The 19,605-nt window shown below is 49.7% G+C and overlaps 1 protein-coding gene across 2 annotated transcripts in view; it reads right to left on the reverse strand.

Moving 5' to 3' along the window:
• LOC141165486 (fibroblast growth factor 11-like) overlaps positions 1–19,605 on the reverse strand; it is a 258,237-nt gene that overhangs the window by 33,948 nt on the left and 204,684 nt on the right. For both annotated transcript variants that reach the window (XM_073651093.1, XM_073651092.1), the window contains exons 2-3: positions 13,366–13,476; positions 2,465–2,568 (exon numbers count right to left, since the gene is read on the reverse strand). In XM_073651093.1, the coding sequence (XP_073507194.1) occupies positions 2,465–2,568; positions 13,366–13,476 (215 nt within the window). The remainder of the gene's footprint in view (positions 1–2,464; positions 2,569–13,365; positions 13,477–19,605) is intronic.

The raw sequence follows: 19,605 nt of genomic DNA on the forward strand, positions 1-19,605 counted from the left end.
GAGGGCGGTAGTGATGTGTGATACACGGTGTATGTGATAGTGGAGGGCGGTGGTGATGTGTGATACACGGTGTATGTGATAGCGGAGGGCGGTAGTGATGTGTGATACACGGTGTATGTGATAGTGGAGGGCGGTGGTGATGTGTGATACACGGTGTATGTGATAGTGGAGGGCGGTGGTGATGTGTGATACACGGTGTATGTGATAGTGGAGGGCGGTGGTGATGTGTGATACACGGTGTATGTGATAGTGGAGGGCGGTAGTGATGTGTGATACACGGTGTATGTGATAGTGGAGGGCGGTGGTGATGTGTGATACATGGTGTATGTGATAGCGGAGGGCGGTAGTGATGTGTGATACACGGTGTATGTGATAGTGGAGGGCGGTGGTGATGTGTGATACACGGTGTATGTGATAGTGGAGGGCGGTAGTGATGTGTGATACACGGTGTATGTGATAGTGGAGGGCGGTGGTGATGTGTGATACACGGTGTATGTGATAGTGGAGGGCGGTAGTGATGTGTGATACACGGTGTATGTGATAGTGGAGGGCGGTAGTGATGTGTGATACACGGTGTATGTGATAGTGGAGGGCGGTAGTGATGTGTGATACACGGTGTATGTGATAGTGGAGGGCGGTGGTGATGTGTGATACACAGTGTGTGTGATAACGGAGGGCGGTGGTGATGTGTGATACACGGTGTATGTGATAGTGGAGGGCGGTGGTGATGTGTGATACACGGTGTGTGCGATAACGGAGGGCGATGTACACAGGATTATTTACCTCCCACTCAGTAATACACAGCACTTATGCTTTGGTGGTGAGGGGGGGTAACACAGGATCCATGACTGATGCTATTACAGATACAGCATAGCTTTAGGTGACACGTAATGTTAACACATAGTAACAGCCTCGAATACACGCTATCTGTCCAGCCCTCGTCAAGTCCAGCCCCCCCGAGAGGATTATGAGGAAACGAGAGCGAAGCTGATCCCAGCAGACACTCGGCAGCAGAACAACATGTCCCCTGTACTGACATAGTGTCACCTGAAGCCTCAGAGGGTCAGCAGTGTAAGGGTTAAAGTAGGGGGGGGGACCCAAGCTGGAAGGGGGGGTATTGTGGTTAGTGGGTGTAATAGCAGACGGCCATTTGGACTCATGTTAATACAGAACATTATGTCCTCGTACATAAGAGTTAATTTATGATCCACAAATCCACGTTTGGAGCTCAGCTATGGTGACGCCGATTGTGCATCCAATGGTCTACACTACTGTGCACATGGACATCATCTGCTGGCAGAACCCACCTCCAGAGTTCCTGTAATGGGTAAGTACGACAATCTCTATTATCCTTTAAAAATTACACTAAAGAAGCAAGTGCCTACTCTTCGTGGCCCACCGTTTTTTATCTGTGTTGTTACATAGGACTGCAGGATTAAGAATGAACTGACAATTGGCACTCCACCACTACCAGGAACAGTGCGGTACAGGCGGCCAGCGAGCGGTACAGGCGGCCAGCGAGCGTTACATACTGCTCCTCTGTGGTGTGTACCGTGCCTCATTAACAACAGCTACCAATGTAATTTACAGCTGAAACAAAAAGACGTGGAGAACCTAAAGTCATCAACAACAAGACCCAAGTAAAAAAAAGTATGGTATTAAAACCTATAGAAAACATAACCCAGGACCACTCAATTTCTTATGGTCTCCTCCCAATATAGGGAAAGATCATATGCTCAAGTTGTTATGACCTGTCTCCTACAGACTTCATGTAGGTCTACAAAAAAATACCAAAATACCCATAATAGACCAAACATGTGCCAGAAACCTTCAAGCACAGCCCAAGACAACATTCAATAGAAACACTCACCAAGATGCTCATTCATTCAAAACATTGAACTAGAGATTATACCAAGACACAGAGCCCAAGACATTCAACAGGAGCTTTCACCAAGAGGCAACGCCCGAGTCAATATATTGGACAGAAACATTCACTAAGATGCACAGTCCAAGATTCAACTTCAACAGGAGCTTTCTCCTAGAATTAGAGCTCAAGACAAGACCTACACGTGGAGATTATAGAAAGATACAGAGCCCAAGACCAGACATTCAACAGATGCGTTCATCAAGATACAAAGTCCAAGACTCAACTAGAAGAGGAGCTTTCATCTAAAAACAGAACCCAAGACAAGACATTCAATAAAACATTTATGAAGATAAGGAGCCCAAGACGAGACTTCGACAGGTAAATTTAAGACAACACCAAGAGGACTGCTTCTACTGCTGTTACTACTAGACGAAAATTACTCCTACAAAGTTAGTGTTTCCTAAGGCCCTAAAGAACACCCGTCATATAATACTATAGAGGAAAGGATATTCGCGTAGATTCACCATGTGGATGAGAGGTTTTACCTCGTGGCAATGAATGACCAACCACTCAGTGAAGAAATAAAGAACTACTCACCGAATTGTACAGCCGTCCTTCTGAATTCATGGCCACATACTGACAACAGGCTGAGCTCTGTATGGCAACAACTCGGAGACCCACAGGGATAACATTGAAAAGAGCTTGAAATGAGGGAAACAAACAAAAGTTAATGTAAAGATCAATGTGGAAGACGAGTCTAGAGACTGTGGCCATGAGGCAGTTTCTGAGACACCAGAAAATCATGGAGTGTCTCAGATTTCTTTAAGATTCAGCAGTAGACCAAAGACCTCCACAAGGAACTATTCCAAGTGTCTGATACGCAGCAAACCTTGTCCTCAGAAGTCTACAAGCTTTTCAATATTGGTTCCTTCATTTAGGACCTTCGGTCATTTAAACTCAGATTACAGCATATTCACATTACTCATGGTCACCAAATAAAAAGCTGCCGATCAAGTCTTAGAATAAGGTCTACATATAGCCCACACAGAATCCATCTCCACCATCATTGCTACCTACTGTGTGACCATATCTCCCTACCTTGTAGTATGAAGGATGGACTCTAAAGTAAGGACCAGACTGCGACCCAAAGGGAGGGAAGATTCTAAGATGGCGTTTTTCCTGTGGTATAGGGCCAGGGACAAGTTTAAAATAGGGGAAAGGTCACACATTGAGGTGGGTGTAGTTCAGGGGACATGGACATACCGGATTGGTCACTGTCCCCCTGATATATAGGGCTCCATGGGCGGTCCTAGGGCAGTCCATTGGGAAGATCAGTGTGTGTAAGGTCAGTTTAGGGTCTTCTGTTGCCTGGATATGGAATTCCTCTTTGAGAGCGTCAGGTCTTTAGCTCAAGAAAAGGGTCCGAGCTGGCTGCAGGAGCAGCTGTAGACACTAAGTGCTGGGGTTGAGGAGGCGGCTGTGTCACCAGCGCCTCCCAAACTCTCTAGGAGGTCCCGGCCTCCTGAGAGGATGAGTCCAGAGGCGACCCTGACGGTGCGGAGCAAACAGAGGAGCCCCACAAGGGACCCTCCAGCAGCTGAGGACCATCTCAGCGCAGGGCAGCTCTCACCTAGCTGCGTCCCGGCGAGAAATGACGATGACGTCACCAGGCAGGGACGCGGCAACATCTCGGCGCGGGAAATTCAAAATTTCCTTGACATTCAAAATGTCCTGGACGCGGGACATAGTGGTGGCAAAAGGCATAAACCAGGGCGCCTGCACCGGCCGCAGGTGACAAGCAAGGAGCTGGCAGAAGGACAGCAGCAGGACTGGGTCGATCTGGTGAGGGGAGCAGCATGGTCGCAGAGGATTTGCAGGCTGCTGGCGTGCAGCTGGAGAACCATGCACATCCACAGGACAGCCATTCACAGGGCGCCTCAGAGACAGTGCGACGGCAGCTGGAGGGATCCAGGCTGCAGGTGATGGAGATGACAGCGAGGAAGAAGAAAGAGAGGCGTCATCTGATGAAGAGACAGCGCGGAGCATTGTGGAACAAACATAACAGCTGTTACAAGTGGACCTCGCAGTCAGCCTGGTAAGAAACATGGTCATTGTACGGCTGCGTGTTGTATCGGGAATGTGGAAGTGAGGTGTCAGGCTGTGGAAGTGAGGCATCAGGCTGTGGCTGATGGTGTGGAAGTGAGACGTCAGGCTGTGGCTGATGGTGATGGGAATGAAGGTCATGTGAAAGAGTGCTGTGTCACAGTTGTTGCGGGTTATGGCGAGTCCGGCGTCTGTATGGCAGGGCAGTGGGTCTGGGGGTGCTAAAGAGACAGCACCGGTTGTGGTAGAGGGCCGGAGTGCTGCCCAAGCGGCTGTGGTGCCAGCAGGGAGTACTCGACGACTGTGGATATAGTACGCATGGATGATAGATCGCGAAGGGATAAATATGTTTGATATGATGGGCCGTTGGGGGCACCTTTGAAGCAACAGACGAAAGAAAATATCTGAAAGGATGAGTATATAGAGATTTTTTCATGAATGCCTCTGGAAAAGTTTAATTTAGATCATGTAAAGCCAGATGAGAGTAAGGATGAGGAGGAACGACTGAGGTATCGTTTGGTCCCTCATACTTTCGCCAATTGGTTGCAGGCCTTCACCATCCTGGCTAGTGTAATTGGGAAGAAGGAGCATGAGAATTGCTCGGGCCTGTTCTGTTACCTGGATGGGTTTGGTGAAGCTTATCGCACGTACGGAGGTTTGGGTTGGTTACGATACGATGAGCAATTCAGACAGAGAAAAGCGGTCAGGCCTTCTTTGCGATGGGAACATAAGGAAATTAGCTTATGAATGAGCTTGATGACAGTGACGAGAGCCGGGTCACAGTCCCTTCCCGGGGTTGCCGGAGGTGCCGGCAAATACCTGAAAGAGGCCTTGTTGGCGTTTTAATGAAAGTGTGTAGTTTTGGGACGTCGTGCCGGTTCAAGCATGAGTGTTCAGGATGTGGGGGATCCCATAGTCACACCAAATGTTTCAAAAAGGAAAGTTTGGAGAAACTGCGAGTAAGAGGTACGCCGCCGGTAAGAGTAGGGCAGATGGAACCGTATCTAAATAGATATTTTGATAAGTTGCAGTTTTCTTGAGGGATGGTTTTTGTTACGGTTTGTTGTTCAGCATATTTCCACTCCGGCCAGTAATGTCAAATTCGCTTTAGTTTGTTAGGGAGAAGTTGGCGAAGGAGGTGGAATTAGGAAGGGTGGCAGGGCCATTCACGGATTGCCCGTTGTGCAATTTGAGGATTTCTCCATTAGGTTTGGTGCCCAAAAAGAAGCCCAATAAGTACCACTTAATCCCATCACTTGTCATACCCGGAAGGGTCGTTGGTGAATGATGACTAATGATGATTAACCCAGATTTGGTTTCTTTTGACATGGCGATTGAATGCATCAGATGGTTTGGTGAAGCGGCTTTGTTAGCAAAAAAACGGATATGGAAGCTGCGTTTTGTTTGCTGTCAGAATGTTTGACTGCACCAGAGTACGATCTGCTTTTTTTTTTTCACATATATTATTTAAGTGTTTGGTAATTTGCTGTTTTCATTTTCTAGTGGAACATCCTCCCTCCCTTATTTCTATGTGTTTAATTATTTGTTCAAGTAAAGCGTGTTAAAATATGAACCAGTGCATGGAGGGGCAGCGTCAGGTCATGGCAGCTGGCGGGATCGGGTCTTTGGAAAGCTAAGTGGTGGTATGGTAAGAGGTAGGGGGAGACCCTGTTTTGGGAGGATCATCTCCCTCCTTTTGGCACATGGTAAAGAATAGTCAGGGTCCTAGGCTAAGGTCTCAGAGTGAAATTGAATGGGCGCCATTCAGCAGGAGGGCCCCCGAATCTGCGTGTTGCGGTTGGAGGCAATAGAGGAGGAGTTGATTATTCTGTCCCCATGGCTGAGCTGTAAATATATGACGCTGTCTCTCCAACCTGTACTTACAATGGCGATGGTCGCCGATAGCTTAACTCTGCTGCAGGCACACACGTTGTGAAGAATCCAGTAGAAGGTTTATTTTTCTTGCATGTGTAGCACCCTGAGGACTCGGCTGCTACAGGGGTATTGCACCTTGACCCAGAGGTGTGGTATTCCACTCCCGGGTAAGGATGGAGTGTGGAACTGAGCTAGTAGGCTGCATGCACTACATACATCCCATTTCCGGGGGACAGAACTACGGTACTCCCACCAGTATATGTGCAGGTACGACAGCGTCTGTCCCTGGCTGGAGTGGGAGGGGGGTGGAACATGCCAGTAGTGTAGGGGCAGATAGGGGGAGCAGTCTGGGTAAAGCTAGGAGCTCATTGGGTGCTGGTCACCTGGGCTCACACATAGAGGGAGTATAAAAGGTGGGCACCATCTTAGATCAGGGTGAGTTCAGCCTGAGGAGAAGCAGAGCAGAGGAGCTCAGCCAGGAGGGCTGACAGGGAGCTGTGGCTCCGGCTGGGCCCAGCTCCAGAACAGAGCCTGCTGAGAGAGAGAGGAGTAAGAAGGACCCAGAGAGGAAACAAGAAGAGAACCCCAAGATCCCAGAATAAGGACAGAAGGGTGAAGGGTTGGCGGACAAGGGTACCGGATCCCAAGCTGGCAGAGGCCAAAACAAACCTTAGCCAGGAACCGGAGGTCGTGGTCAGGATCTGCCACGACCCTCACCAAATCCACTAGAAAGGCATACCAAGTATAGGGTCAGGGAGCCCAGAGGAGGCTTGACCACCAAGAGACCTGAGGGAGCCGGCCAAAAGTGGATCCCTGGTGGGAACGGCCAGAAGAAGGGAGAGTCAGAAAGGAGCTCAGGACCACGCTCCGGAATTGCCTGGGGGTTGGCCGAGTCCAGGACCTGGTGGACGCAGCACGGCTCGGGTGGTCACTCAAGGCCAGAGTGACTAAAAGGACACCAGTAAGTAAAAACCCTGAACTGCATCTCCCGACTCTGAGTCTTCTTACTGCACCATCACAACCCCCATCATCCACACCTGCTGCCCTGAGGCCATACCCCTCCCGTTGGGGGTTATACCATCACTGCTGCACATATACCACCGGCCTCAGCGGACTGCTCTGCAGCGGCGGCTTCAAAGCCGCACTCAACGGGTGGCGTAGTCGACACTTAACAACATCTACTGCCATAGACTGCCACTTAGTTTGACACCCTGGGCACGGACCGGGTCACCGCCACAAGGACTACTACCCCCATACAGATCCGGCTCCGGGTATCCCCCTTGAACATGGCCCAGGGGGCGCGTCAACTTTTGGCGTAGTCGGCAGGATAACGTGCCCGCAACCACCGGGTACTGCGTGCCTGAAGAAAAGTTCATATTTACCGTAAAAAGAAGTCTCCCGCCAATTCCGGAGGGTCCCCGCCATCGGACGCCATCTCGGATCGGTTCCCGCCGTTTGCCCGCCATCTGCAGTCTTTTCCCGCCATCCACAGAGTTTCCCACCATTGGGAAGCGGTTCCCGCCATCTGAGAAGATTTCCCGCCTTGGCAGAGCGGACGCCATTATGGGCGTGCCAGAGGGTGGCAAGAGGCCACCTCCCATCGTGGGCCAGGACCAAGAATGGCGCCAAAAACGGAGACCGCCCCCACCAGTAGAGACTGTGATGCTTGAGATGTCCATCAGCGTGGGGGGTCTGCCCCTGGAACTGACAATCACCAAGTTGCCCCAGGACCGCCCTCAATGGGGGCGGAGAGAGAAACGAGAGAAGATGGGTGCAGCCTGGAGGAGTCTGGAGAAGCCGTACCCGGAGATGGAGGGAGAGGCAGGCAGCACCGACCCAGTGGTCAGGAGCCTGTTGCAAGCGACAACCCCAGAAGGCCTGGTGGAGATCCTGGCGCAGCTCCCCAGAGATCGGGAGCATGCACGGACCGCACTGGAGGGCTTGGCTCAGAGGATGGCCCGAGTGCAGCGAGACGTACTGGCCGCATGGAGCAGAGAGATGGCCCAGCAGGCTGGAACCCGCCAGCGAAGCACGCCACCCGAGACGAGGAGTCAGACCGCCTCTGAGGATGGCGCAGGAGGAATCAAGGCCGGAGACGACGCCGAGGAAGGAGCTAAAGAAACGGAGGCAGGTAAAGGGGACGTCACTACCCCGAGCCGAGAAGCCGTGAGCCTGCCCCAGCTCCCCGTCGCAGAGCCCGAAATTTCCCCTGCCGTGCCCGTCGTTGCACCGTCACCGCTCCCGACTAGGCCTCAAACAGAAGCCGCGGCCGCGCTCCTCGTGACGTCACGCGCCTCAAATCAGAGTGCGACCAAACAGGAAGCGCCATCGACCTGGTCACAGGGCAGAGTACCCCCGGGCGCCGCAGTACCAACAGCGCCCTCTACCTCTGCCGAGCCACCGGCCTGGTCGTTGGGCCAAGTAACCCCGGGCGCCGCCGTTTTCACGGTGCCCTTTACATTCAGGGTGCCCCAAGCCTGGTCGCAAGGCCTGGTAAACCCGGGCGCCGCTACCACCACCGCGCCCTCAACGTCCACAGCGCCACACCTGGGTGAAGACCTATTTGCCCAGCACACTTGCCCGGATGGGCAGCCCCCTGTGTGGCCACCGGAGTACCACCATCCCCGACTCCGGAGAGAAAGACCCCTGGATGAGCCCCTGATCCCGGCTCCGGCGCCCGCCAAGATCACCCCACTCTCGTTGGAGGAGGCGCAGTTCGAGTGGGACCCCGCAGGAGGAGACCTCATCGGGTTCACTCAGGAGACCCGGGCGGCCGCAGCTGAGCGTGCGGAGTGCTGTCGCCAGCAGTTGGACGTCTTTGACCGAGAACGAAGAGAGAGGCGGGTCCGTGAGCAGCGGCTGCAAATAAAAAGTGCAGAGCAGAAAAGCCGGACCCGAAGGAACCCCCGTGCAGCCCACGGTCCCCGTGCCACCGGGACTGTAATAAAATTCCAAATGGAGCACGGGTGGGGTTTTATACGGGACCACAGAACCCCCGGCGACGTCTTTGTCACCCGCAGAGACGTAGAAAGCCATCTGCCGGAGGGACACAGAGGTCGTGACCTTTACCTGGGTGATGAGGTCACCTTTACCCGGCACCAGTGTGCCAAAGGACCCTATGCACTTCATGTACATCGCCTGACGGAAGAGGAGTTGCGGTGTGAGGAAGGTCAAGAGGACCCGGACGGGTCTGAAGCCTACCCTCAGGAAGGAGCAGGAGGGCATCTTCACCATTAAGAGGTGAACTGAAACTGTAAAATAGTTACCCGTAAGGGTATATGCCATGCTGCTAATTTAAATATGTTCCCCGTTGGGACAAGTGTGAACTGTTCCAGTGTGTCCCATCTCCCCACAGGCTGAGGACTGTGAACAGCCATTCCTTTTCCCCACTGGCCGAGGACTGAGAGCGGCCATACCTCCCCTTGTATATAGTTGCGCTTTTTAAGGCGCCCCCTACTGGTTTTAGAGGAAACTGTGTTTTTCCAGAAGAGACTGTTGCACTTTACCTGGTCACAATTTGCACCGTGGCCGGAGGAACAAGAATGTTTACTATGAAAAGTTTTATATGAAAAGTTTTATGCTGATGATATATATAATGTTTTATATGTTTATGATGTTTTTGAAAAAAAATTTGTATGTTTGTGGATGTTTTTATTCTTTTACAGCCCGAGGACGTGCTGTGATTTACCAGGGGGGAATGTAGCACCCTGAGGACTCGGCTGCTACAGGGGTATTGCACCTCAACCCAGAGGTGTGGTATTCCACTCCCGGGTAAGGATGGAGTGTGGAACTGAGCTAGTAGGCTGCATGCACTACATACATCCCATTTCCGGGGGACAGAACTACGGTACTCCCACCAGTATATGTGCAGGTACGACAGCGTCTGTCCCTGGCTGGAGTGGGAGGAGGGTGGAACATCCCAGTAGTGTAGGGGCAGATAGGGGGAGCAGTCTGGGTAAAGCTAGGAGCTCATTGGGTGCTGGTCACCTGGGCTCACACATAGAGGGAGTATAAAAGGTGGGCACCATCTTAGATCAGGGTGAGTTCAGCCTGAGGAGAAGCAGAGCAGAGGAGCTCAGCCAGGAGGGCTGACAGGGAGCTGTGGCTCCGGCTGGGCCCAGTTCCAGAACAGAGCCTGCTGAGAGAGAGAGGAGTAAGAAGGACCCAGAGAGGAAACAAGAAGAGAACCCCAAGATCCCAGAATAAGGACAGAAGGGTGAAGGGTTGGCGGACAAGGGTACCGGATCCCAAGCTGGCAGAGGCCAAAACAAACCTTAGCCAGGAACCGGAGGTCATGGTCAGGATCTGCCACGACCCTCACCAAATCCACTAGAAAGGCATACCAAGTATAGGGTCAGGGAGCCCAGAGGAGGCTTGACCACCAAGAGACCCGAGGGAGCCGGCCAAAAGTGGATCCCTGGTGGGAACGGCCAGAAGAAGGGAGAGTCAGAAAGGAGCTCAGGACCACGCTCCGGAATTGCCTGGGGGTTGGCCGAGTCCAGGACCTGGTGGACGCAGCACGGCTCGGGTGGTCACTCAAGGCCAGAGTGACTAAAAGGACACCAGTAAGTAAAAACCCTGAACTGCATCTCCCGACTCTGAGTCTTCTTACTGCACCATCACAACCCCCATCATCCACACCTGCTGCCCTGAGGCCATACCCCTCCCGTTGGGGGTTATACCATCACTGCTGCACATATACCACCGGCCTCAGCGGACTGCTCTGCAGCGGCGGCTTCAAAGCTGCACTCAACGGGTGGCGTAGTCGACACTTAACAACATCTACTGCCATAGACTGCCACTTAGTTTGACACCCTGGGCACGGACCGGGTCACCGCCACAAGGACTACTACCCCCATACAGATCCGGCTCCGGGTATCCCCCTTGAACATGGCCCAGGGGGCGCGTCACATGAATCTTGTGAGAACGCATACATAACAGCAGGTAAAAAGAAACTTTTCCTCAGACAGGCTGTGAGCACATGAGCTCCTAATGGTGCCAAGATGGTGAATGAGGAGAAGAAGGGAGGGGATAGCTACAACAGTCACATGAGGGGGAGACGGGGAGAGAGAAGGGACAAACTTAAGGAAGGAGAACCTTACAGCAAGGCAATAACCAGCAATAAATGAAACCGCAAGAAGTCCAAACATAGTCCATAAATTTCCCATCCATGGGACATAACATTGATAATAACAAGTGGTGGCTTCCAAAGACCCTTTCTCATATTCAGGTTAATTTATATGTTAATGTTGTTTAATGGCCATTTCATCCAAGTTACAGTGTCTGTCTTTATTGTGAGAACAGGGGTAAGTGGAGTTAACAGCAAGGGGAGGTTATGGGGGTGGGGTATTTTGGTCCAGAGGGCAGAGGTCAGCCATTCTGCAGTCATGAATTTTCTAAGGTAATCTGTATAGGGCAATGTAAGGTGTAGAGATGAAGCGTGGCAGGTTATGGTCCGTTAACCTTTGAGTTCAGATAATAGTAGATGCAAAGGATTAGCTTCAGGTTTAGGACCTAGAACTTGATATAACTAAAAGTATAAGGTTAAAGCTTTGGGTAAGTAGATGCCGACACGAGACGACATGTTTAGATTAAAAAGAAAAGCTTTCGTTTTTCACCTGTAGGACGCAGTCAGTTCCTTGCTCCTCGGTTCTCCGTTCTACAGTACCTAGTCTTCTTGTGCTCGTGTTGTCCACTTTATAATACTCCACGCCTCTAGTACCTATTGTGCCCTCTGCTGGTTTCTATCCTGTAGAACTTATTCTGTTCCTTACTGCGTAGTAACTAGTCTTGCTTTTCTGATTTCCACATTGTAGTACTTTATCTATCCCTCTCCTCCTTTCCTCAACACATGTCTATTCCTGTGCTCTCCTCTTGATCAACCAACTCTGTTCATGTGCTCTCTAACGTCATTACTTAGTATATTTCAGTGCTCCCTATTCTCCACCCTGTACTGCATAGCAGGTTTTTGATCTCCCTGACTTACCTAGTAGATGCTTGCACACCTTTTTTTCACTACTGTACAGGGGCACCATCAGGGCATTACCGCCCTTACTACTGTATGGGGCCCAGTGACCAGAAGCAAAAAAAGTGACGCTCATCTTCAATCCGGAGCAGAGCAGCAGCGTGCCACATGTTGCAGGGACGGCGGTGGGCGGTAAGTGTGTGTGTGTGTGTGTTGCTCTGTGCTGCTGAAGGAGGGGAGGCTGCTGGAGGAGGGGAAGCTGCTGAGGGAGGGGAGGCTGGTGAAGGAGGGGAGGCTGGTGAAGGAGGGGAGGCTGCTGAGGGAGGGGACGCTGCTGAGGAAGGGGACACTGCTGAGGGAGGGGACGCTGGTGAAGGAGGGGAGGCTGGTGAGGGAGGGGAGGCTGGTGAGGGAGGGGACGCTGGTGAGGGAGGGGACGCTGGTGAAGGAGGGGAGGCTGGTGAAGGAGGGGACGCTGGTGAGGGAGGGGAGGCTGATGAAGGAGGGGAGGCGGCTGAGGGAGGGGAGGCTGCTGAGGGAGGGGAGGCTGGTGAAGGAGGGGAGGCTGGTGAAGGAGGGGACGCTGGTGAAGGAGGGGACGCTGGTGAGGGAGGGGAGGCTGGTGAGGGAGGGGAGGCGGCTGAGGGAAGGGAGGCTGGTGAGGGAGGGGAGGCTGATGAAGGAGGGGAGGCTGATGAAGGAGGAGAGGCTGATGAAGGAGGAGAGGCTGATGAAGGAGGAGAGGCTGATGAAGGAGGAGAGGCTGATGAAGGAGGAGAGGCTGATGAAGGAGGGAAGGCTGATGAAGGAGGGGAGGCTGGTGAGCGAGGGGATGCTGGTGACAGTCAGTGTTGCAGATACACCAGAAGGAATAGACACAGCTGTGTTCCTTTTTTCCCAATTACTGAAGATATATGAGAGGTCTGTGTAGCTCCCAGTTCACATGCATACCAAGTTAAGAACATCATGTTCGAAACGCATCTGGTAATTTAACAGCAAATACTGTCCCCCCTGTACACCTTCTGCTTTCGTATGGATTGTGATTTTTACTATGTTTTATCAAAGTAAGAAATAAAAAATTTGGGGGATTTTATAGGTCGATTTCCGGTGAGCTGAGTCATCTTGATCTTTCAGTCTATAGTTCCATACTCGCTGTCCTCCTGGAGTACCATGTATGTTTCTGAGCTTCCTATATTCCACTCTGTGGTACCAAGTAGATTTTTGTTCTCCTTGATGTAATAGTAGATACTTGAGCACCTTTATTCCCCACCCTAAGGTATCATCATGTTTCCATCCTCTCTCTTCTGTGGTACCATGTATGGTTCTGGGCTTCTTGTCCTCCAACCTGGAAATCAGTTACGTTTTGGTGCTCCCTATCCTCCAACTTGAAGTGCCATGTATGTTTCTGTGCTATCGGTCATCCGCCCTTCCTCTGTTCTACACCATGTAGCACTTAACCTGTTTCTATACTGTCTAACATCTAGTATTCTCTGGTAACCCACCATTCTTCCCCCGTCTAATCCCCGGTCTGTCCATCGGTAATAACTTTACTCACTATATGGGCAAAGTTCTTCCTTGGTTCCCGATAAAGTTCCATCAGGAAGAAACTGCAGGTAGAAGCCCATCCTACTGAGAAGACGAGTCACTATACCCTTCAGCTGCGGCTCTGCAGAGAGAAAAAAGGTACAGGTTTATAAAGGAAAACCCAGAATACATCACTCCACCTCCCCCACTCCTTCATGTTAGCACTTCTCTCCTCTCATTGCCCCTGACCTCCTTTCTTCCATCCACCGGGAGACAGAATTCATTATCCAGGCAACAGAGAAAGCAATAAAAAAGAAGAAAGAATAGAAGAGCGGCCTACAAGTAAGTAAAGAAATAGTAGATACAGGAGAGGATGGAGTGTAGTGTAGAGCTGTGTGTACAGTAGAGGAATAGTAGATACAGGACAGGATGGAGGTGTAGTGTAGAGCTGTGTGTACAGTACAGGAATAGTAGATACAGGACAGGATGGAGGTGTAGTGTAGAGCTGTGTGTACAGTAGAGGAATAGTAGATACAGGACAGGATGGAGGTGTAGTGTAGAGCTGTGTGTACAGTACAGGAATAGTAGATACAGGACAGGATGGAGGTGTAGTGTAGAGCTAGCTGTGTGTACAGTACAGGAATAGTAGATACAGGACAGGATGGAGGTGTAGTGTAGAGCTGTGTGTACAGTACAGGAATAGTAGATACAGGACAGGATGGAGGTGTAGTGTAGAGCTTTGTATACAGTACAGGAATAGTAGATACAGGACAGGATGGAGGTGTAGTGTAGAGCTGTGTGTACAGTATAGGAATAGTAGATACAGGACAGGATGGAGGTGTAGTGTAGAGCTATGTGTACAGTACAGGAATAGTAGATACAGGACAGGATGGAGGTGTAGTGTAGAGCTGTGAGTACAGTAGAGGAATAGTAGATACAGCACAGGATGGAGGTGCAGTGTAGAGCTGTGTGTACAGGAATAGTAGATACAGGACAGGATGGAGGTGTAGTGTAGAGCTGTGTGTACAGTACAGGAATAGTAGATACAGGACAGGATGGAGGTGTAGTGTAGAGCTGTGTGTACAGTAGAGGAATAGTAGATACAGCACAGGATGGAGGTGCAGTGTAGAGCTGTGTGTACAGGAATAGTAGATACAGGACAGGATGGAGGTGTAGTGTAGAGCTGTGTGTACAGTACAGGAATAGTAGATACAGGACAGGATGGAGGTGCAGTGTAGAGCTGTGTACAGTACAGGAATAGTAGATACAGGACAGGATGGAGGTGTAGTGTAGAGCTGTGTGTACAGTACAGGAATAGTAGGTACAGGACAGGATGGAGGTGTAGTGTAGAGCTGTGTGTACAGTACAGGAATAGTAGATACAGGACAGGATGGAGGTGTAGTATAGAGCTGTGTACAGTACAGGAATAGTAGATACAGGACAGGATGGAGGTGTAGTGTAGAGCTGTGTGTACAGTACAGGAATAGTAGATACAGGACAGGATGGAGGTGTAGTGTAGAGCTGTGTGTACAGTACAGGAATAGTAGATACAGGACAGGATGGAGGTGTAGTGTAGAGCTGTGTACAGTACAGGAATAGTAGATACAGGATAGGATGGAGGTGTAGTGTAGAGCTGTGTGTACAGTACAGGAATAGTAGATACAGGACAGGATGGAGGTGCAGTGTAGAGCTGTGTGTACAGGAATAGTAGATACAGGACAGGATGGAGGTGTAGTGTAGAGCTGTGTGTACAGTACAGGAATAGTAGATACAGGACAGGATGGAGGTGCAGTGTAGAGCTGTGTGTACAGTCCAGGAATAGTAGATACAGGATAGGATGGAGGTGTAGTGTAGAGCTGTGTGTACAGTACAGGAATAGTAGATACAGGACAGGATGGAGGTGTAGTGTAGAGCTGTGTGTACAGTACAGGAATAGTAGATACAGGACAGGATGGAGGTGTAGTGTAGAGCTGTGTGTACAGTACAGGAATAGTAGATACAGGACAGGATGGAGGTGTAGTGTAGAGCTGTGTACAGTACAGGAATAGTAGATACAGGACAGGATGGAGGTGTAGTGTAGAGCTGTGTACAGTACAGGAATAGTAGATACAGGACAGGATGGAGGTGTAGTGTAGAGCTGTGTACAGTACAGGAATAGCAGATACAGGACAGGATGGAGGTGTAGTGTAGAGCTGTGTGTACAGTACAGGAATAGTAGATACAGGACAGGATGGAGGTGTAGTGTAGAGGTGTCTGTACAGTACAGGAATAGTAGATACAGGACAGGATGGAGGTGTAGTGTAGAGCTGTGTGTACAGTACAGGAATAGTAGATACAGGACAGGATGGAGGTATAGTGTAGAGCTGTGTGTACAGTACAGGAATAGTAGATACAGGATAGGATGGAGGTGTAGTGTAGAGCTGTGTATACAGTACAGGAATAGTAGATACAGGGCAGGATGGAGGTGTAGTGTAGAGCTGTGTGTACAGTACAGGAATAGTAGATACAGGACAGGATGGAGGTGCAGTGTAGAGCTGTGTGTACAGTCCAGGAATAGTAGATACAGGATAGGATGGAGGTGTAGTGTAGAGTTGTGTATACAGTACAGGAATAGTAGATACAGGACAGGATGGTGGTGTAGTGTAGAGCTGTGTGTACAGTACAGGAATAGTAGATACAGGATAGGATGGAGGTGTAGTGTAGAGCTGTGTATACAGTACAGGAATAGTAGATACAGGACTGGATGGAGGTGTAGTGTAGAGCTGTGTGTACAGTACAGGAATAGAAGATACAGGGCAGGATGGAGGTGTAGTGTAGAGCTGTGTGTACAGTACAGGAATAGTAGATACAGGACAGGATGGAGGTGCAGTGTAGAGCTGTGTGTACAGTCCAGGAATAGTAGATACAGGATAGGATGGAGGTGTAGTGTAGAGTTGTGTATACAGTACAGGAATAGTAGATACAGGACAGGATGGTGGTGTAGTGTAGAGCTGTGTGTACAGTGCAGGAATAGTAGATACAGGACAGGATGGAGGTGTAGTGTAGAGCTGTGTGTACAGTACAGGAATAGTAGATACAGGACAGGATGGAGGTGTAGTGTAGAGCTGTGTGTACAGTACAGGAATACTAGATACAGGACAGGATGGAGGTGTAGTGTAGAGCTGTGTGTACAGTACAGGAATAGTAGATACAGGACAGGATGGAGGTGTAGTGTAGAGCTGTGTGTACAGTACAGGAATAGTAGATACAGGACAGGATGGAGGTGTAGTGTAGAGCTGTGTACAGTACAGGAATAGTAGATACAGGACAGGATGGAGGTGTAGTGTAGAGCTGTGTGTACAGTACAGGAATAGTATATACAGGACAGGATGGAGGTGTAGTGTAGAGCTGTGTACAGAACAGGAATAGTAGATACAGGACAGGATGGAGATGTAGTGTAGAGCTGTGTACAGAACAGGAATAGTAGATACAGGACAGGATGGAGGTGTAGTGTAGAGCTGTGTACAGTACAGGAATAGTAGATACAGGACAGTATGGAGGTGTAGTGTAGAGCTGTGCACAGTAGAGGAATAGTAGATACAGGACAGGATGGAGGTGTAGTGTAGAGCTGTGTACAGTACAGGAATAGTAGATACAGGACAGGATGGAGGTGTAGTGTAGAGCTGTGTGTACAGTACAGGAATAGTAGATACAGGACAGGATGGAGGTGTAGTGCAGAGCTGTGTGTACAGTACAGGAATAGTAGATACAGGACAGGATGGAGGTGTAGTGTAGAGCTGTGTACAGTACAGGAATAGTAGATACAGGACAGGATGGAGGTGTAGTGTAGAGCTGTGTGTACAGTACAGGAATAGTAGATACAGGACAGGATGGAGGTGTAGTGTAGAGCTGTGTGTACAGTACAGGAATAGTAGATACAGGACAGGATGGAGGTGTAGTGTAGAGCTGTGTACAGTACAGGAATAGTAGATACAGGACAGGATGGAGGTGTAGTGTAGAGCTGTGTGTACAGTACAGGAATAGTAGATACAGGACAGGATGGAGGTGTAGTGTAGAGCTGTGTACAGTACAGGAATAGTAGATACAGGATAGGATGGAGGTGTAGTGTAGAGCTGTGTACAGTACAGGAATAGTAGATACAGGACAGGATGGAGGTGTAGTGTAGAGCTGTGCACAGTAGAGGAATAGTAGATACAGGACAGTATGGAGGTGTAGTGTAGAGCTGTGTGTACAGTACAGGAATAGTAGATACAGGACAGGATGGAGGTGTAGTGTAGAGCTGTGTGTACAGTACAGGAATAGTAAATACAGGACAGGATGGAGGTGTAGTGTAGAGCTGTGTGTACAGTACAGGAATAGTAGATACAGGACAGGATGGAGGTGTAGTGTAGAGCTGTGTGTACAGTACAGGAATAGTAGATACAGGACAGGATGGAGGTGTAGTGTAGAGCTGTGTACAGTACAGGAATAGTAGATACAGGACAGGATGGAGGTGTAGTGTAGAGCTGTGTACAGTACAGGAATAGTAGATACAGGATAGGATGGAGGTGTAGTGTACAGCTGTGTACAGTACAGGAATAGTAGATACAGGACAGGATGGAGGTGTAGTGTAGAGCTGTGTACAGTACAGGAATAGTAGATACAGGACAGGATGGAGGTGTAGTGTAGAGCTGTGTACAGTACAGGAATAGTAGATACAGGACAGGATGGAGGTGTAGTGTAGAGCTGTGTGTACAGTACAGGAATAGTAGATACAGGACAGGATGGAGGTGTAGTGTAGAGCTGTGTGTACAGTACAGGAATAGTAGATACAGGACAGGATGGAGGTGTAGTGTAGAGCTGTGTACAGTACAGGAATAGTAGATACAGGACAGGATGGAGGTGTAGTGTAGAGCTGTGTGTACAGTACAGGAATAGTAGATACAGGACAGGATGGAGGTGTAGTGTAGAGCTGTGTACAGTACAGGAATAGTAGATACAGAACAGGATGGAGGTGTAGTGTAGAGCTGTGTGTACAGTACAGGAATAGTAGATACAGGACAGGATGGAGGTGTAGTATAGAGTTGTGTATACAGTACTGGAATAGTAGATACAGGACAGGATGGAGGTGTAGTATAGAGCTATGTGTACAGTAAAGGAATAGTAGATACAGGACAGGATGGAGGTGTAGTGTAGAGCTGTGTGTACAGGAATAGTAGATACAGGACAGGATGGAAGTGTAGTGTAGAGCTGTGTGTACAATACAGGAATAGTAGATACAGGACAGGATGGAGGTGTAGTGTAGAGCTGTGTACAGTACAGGAATAGTAGATACAGGACAGGATGGAGGTGTAGTGTAGAGCTGTGTGTACAGTACAGGAATAGTAGATACAGGACAGGATGGAAGTGTAGTGTAGAGCTGTGTGTACAGTACAGGAATAGTAGATACAGGACAGGATGGAGGTGTAGTGTAGAGCTGTGTGTACAGTACAGGAATAGTAGATACAGGACAGGATGGAGGTGTAGTGTAGAGCTGTGTGTACAGTACAGGAATAGTAGATACAGGACAGGATGGAGGTGTAGTGTAGAGCTGTGTGTACAGTACAGGAATAGTAGATACAGGACAGGATGGAGGTGTAGTGTAGAGATGTGTGTACAGTACAGGAATAGTAGATACAGGACAGGATGGAGGTGTAGTGTAGAGCTGTGTGTACAGTACAGGAATAGTAGATACAGGACAGGATGGAGGTGTAGTGTAGAGCTGTGTGTACAGTACAGGAATAGTAGATACAGGACAGGATGGAGGTGTAGTGTAGAGCTGTGTGTACAGTACAGGAATAGTAGATACAGGACAGGATGGAGGTGTAGTGTAGAGCTGTGTGTACAGTACAGGAATAGATACAGGACAGGATGGAGGTGTAGTGTAGAGCTGTGTGTACAGTACAGGAATAGTAGATACAGGACAGGATGGAAGTGTAGTGTAGAGCTGTGTGTACAGTACAGGAATAGTAGATACAGGACAGGATGGAGGTGTAGTGTAGAGCTGTGTACAGTACAGGAATAGTAGATACATGACAGGATGGAGGTGTAGTGTAGAGCTGTGTATAGTACAGGAATAGTAGATACAGGACAGGATGGAGGTGTAGTGTAGAGCTGTGTACAGTACAGGAATAGTAGATACAGGACAGGATGGAGGTGTAGTGTAGAGCTGTGTACAGTACAGGAATAGTAGATACAGGATGGAGGTGTAGTGTAGAGCTGTGTGTACAGTGCAGGAATAGTAGATACAGGA

Source organism: Phyllobates terribilis, unplaced genomic scaffold (assembly GCF_046119375.1).
Source record: "Phyllobates terribilis strain yellow unplaced genomic scaffold, ASM4611937v1 Scaffold_11__3_contigs__length_659146591, whole genome shotgun sequence".
NCBI lineage: Eukaryota > Metazoa > Chordata > Amphibia > Anura > Dendrobatidae > Phyllobates > Phyllobates terribilis.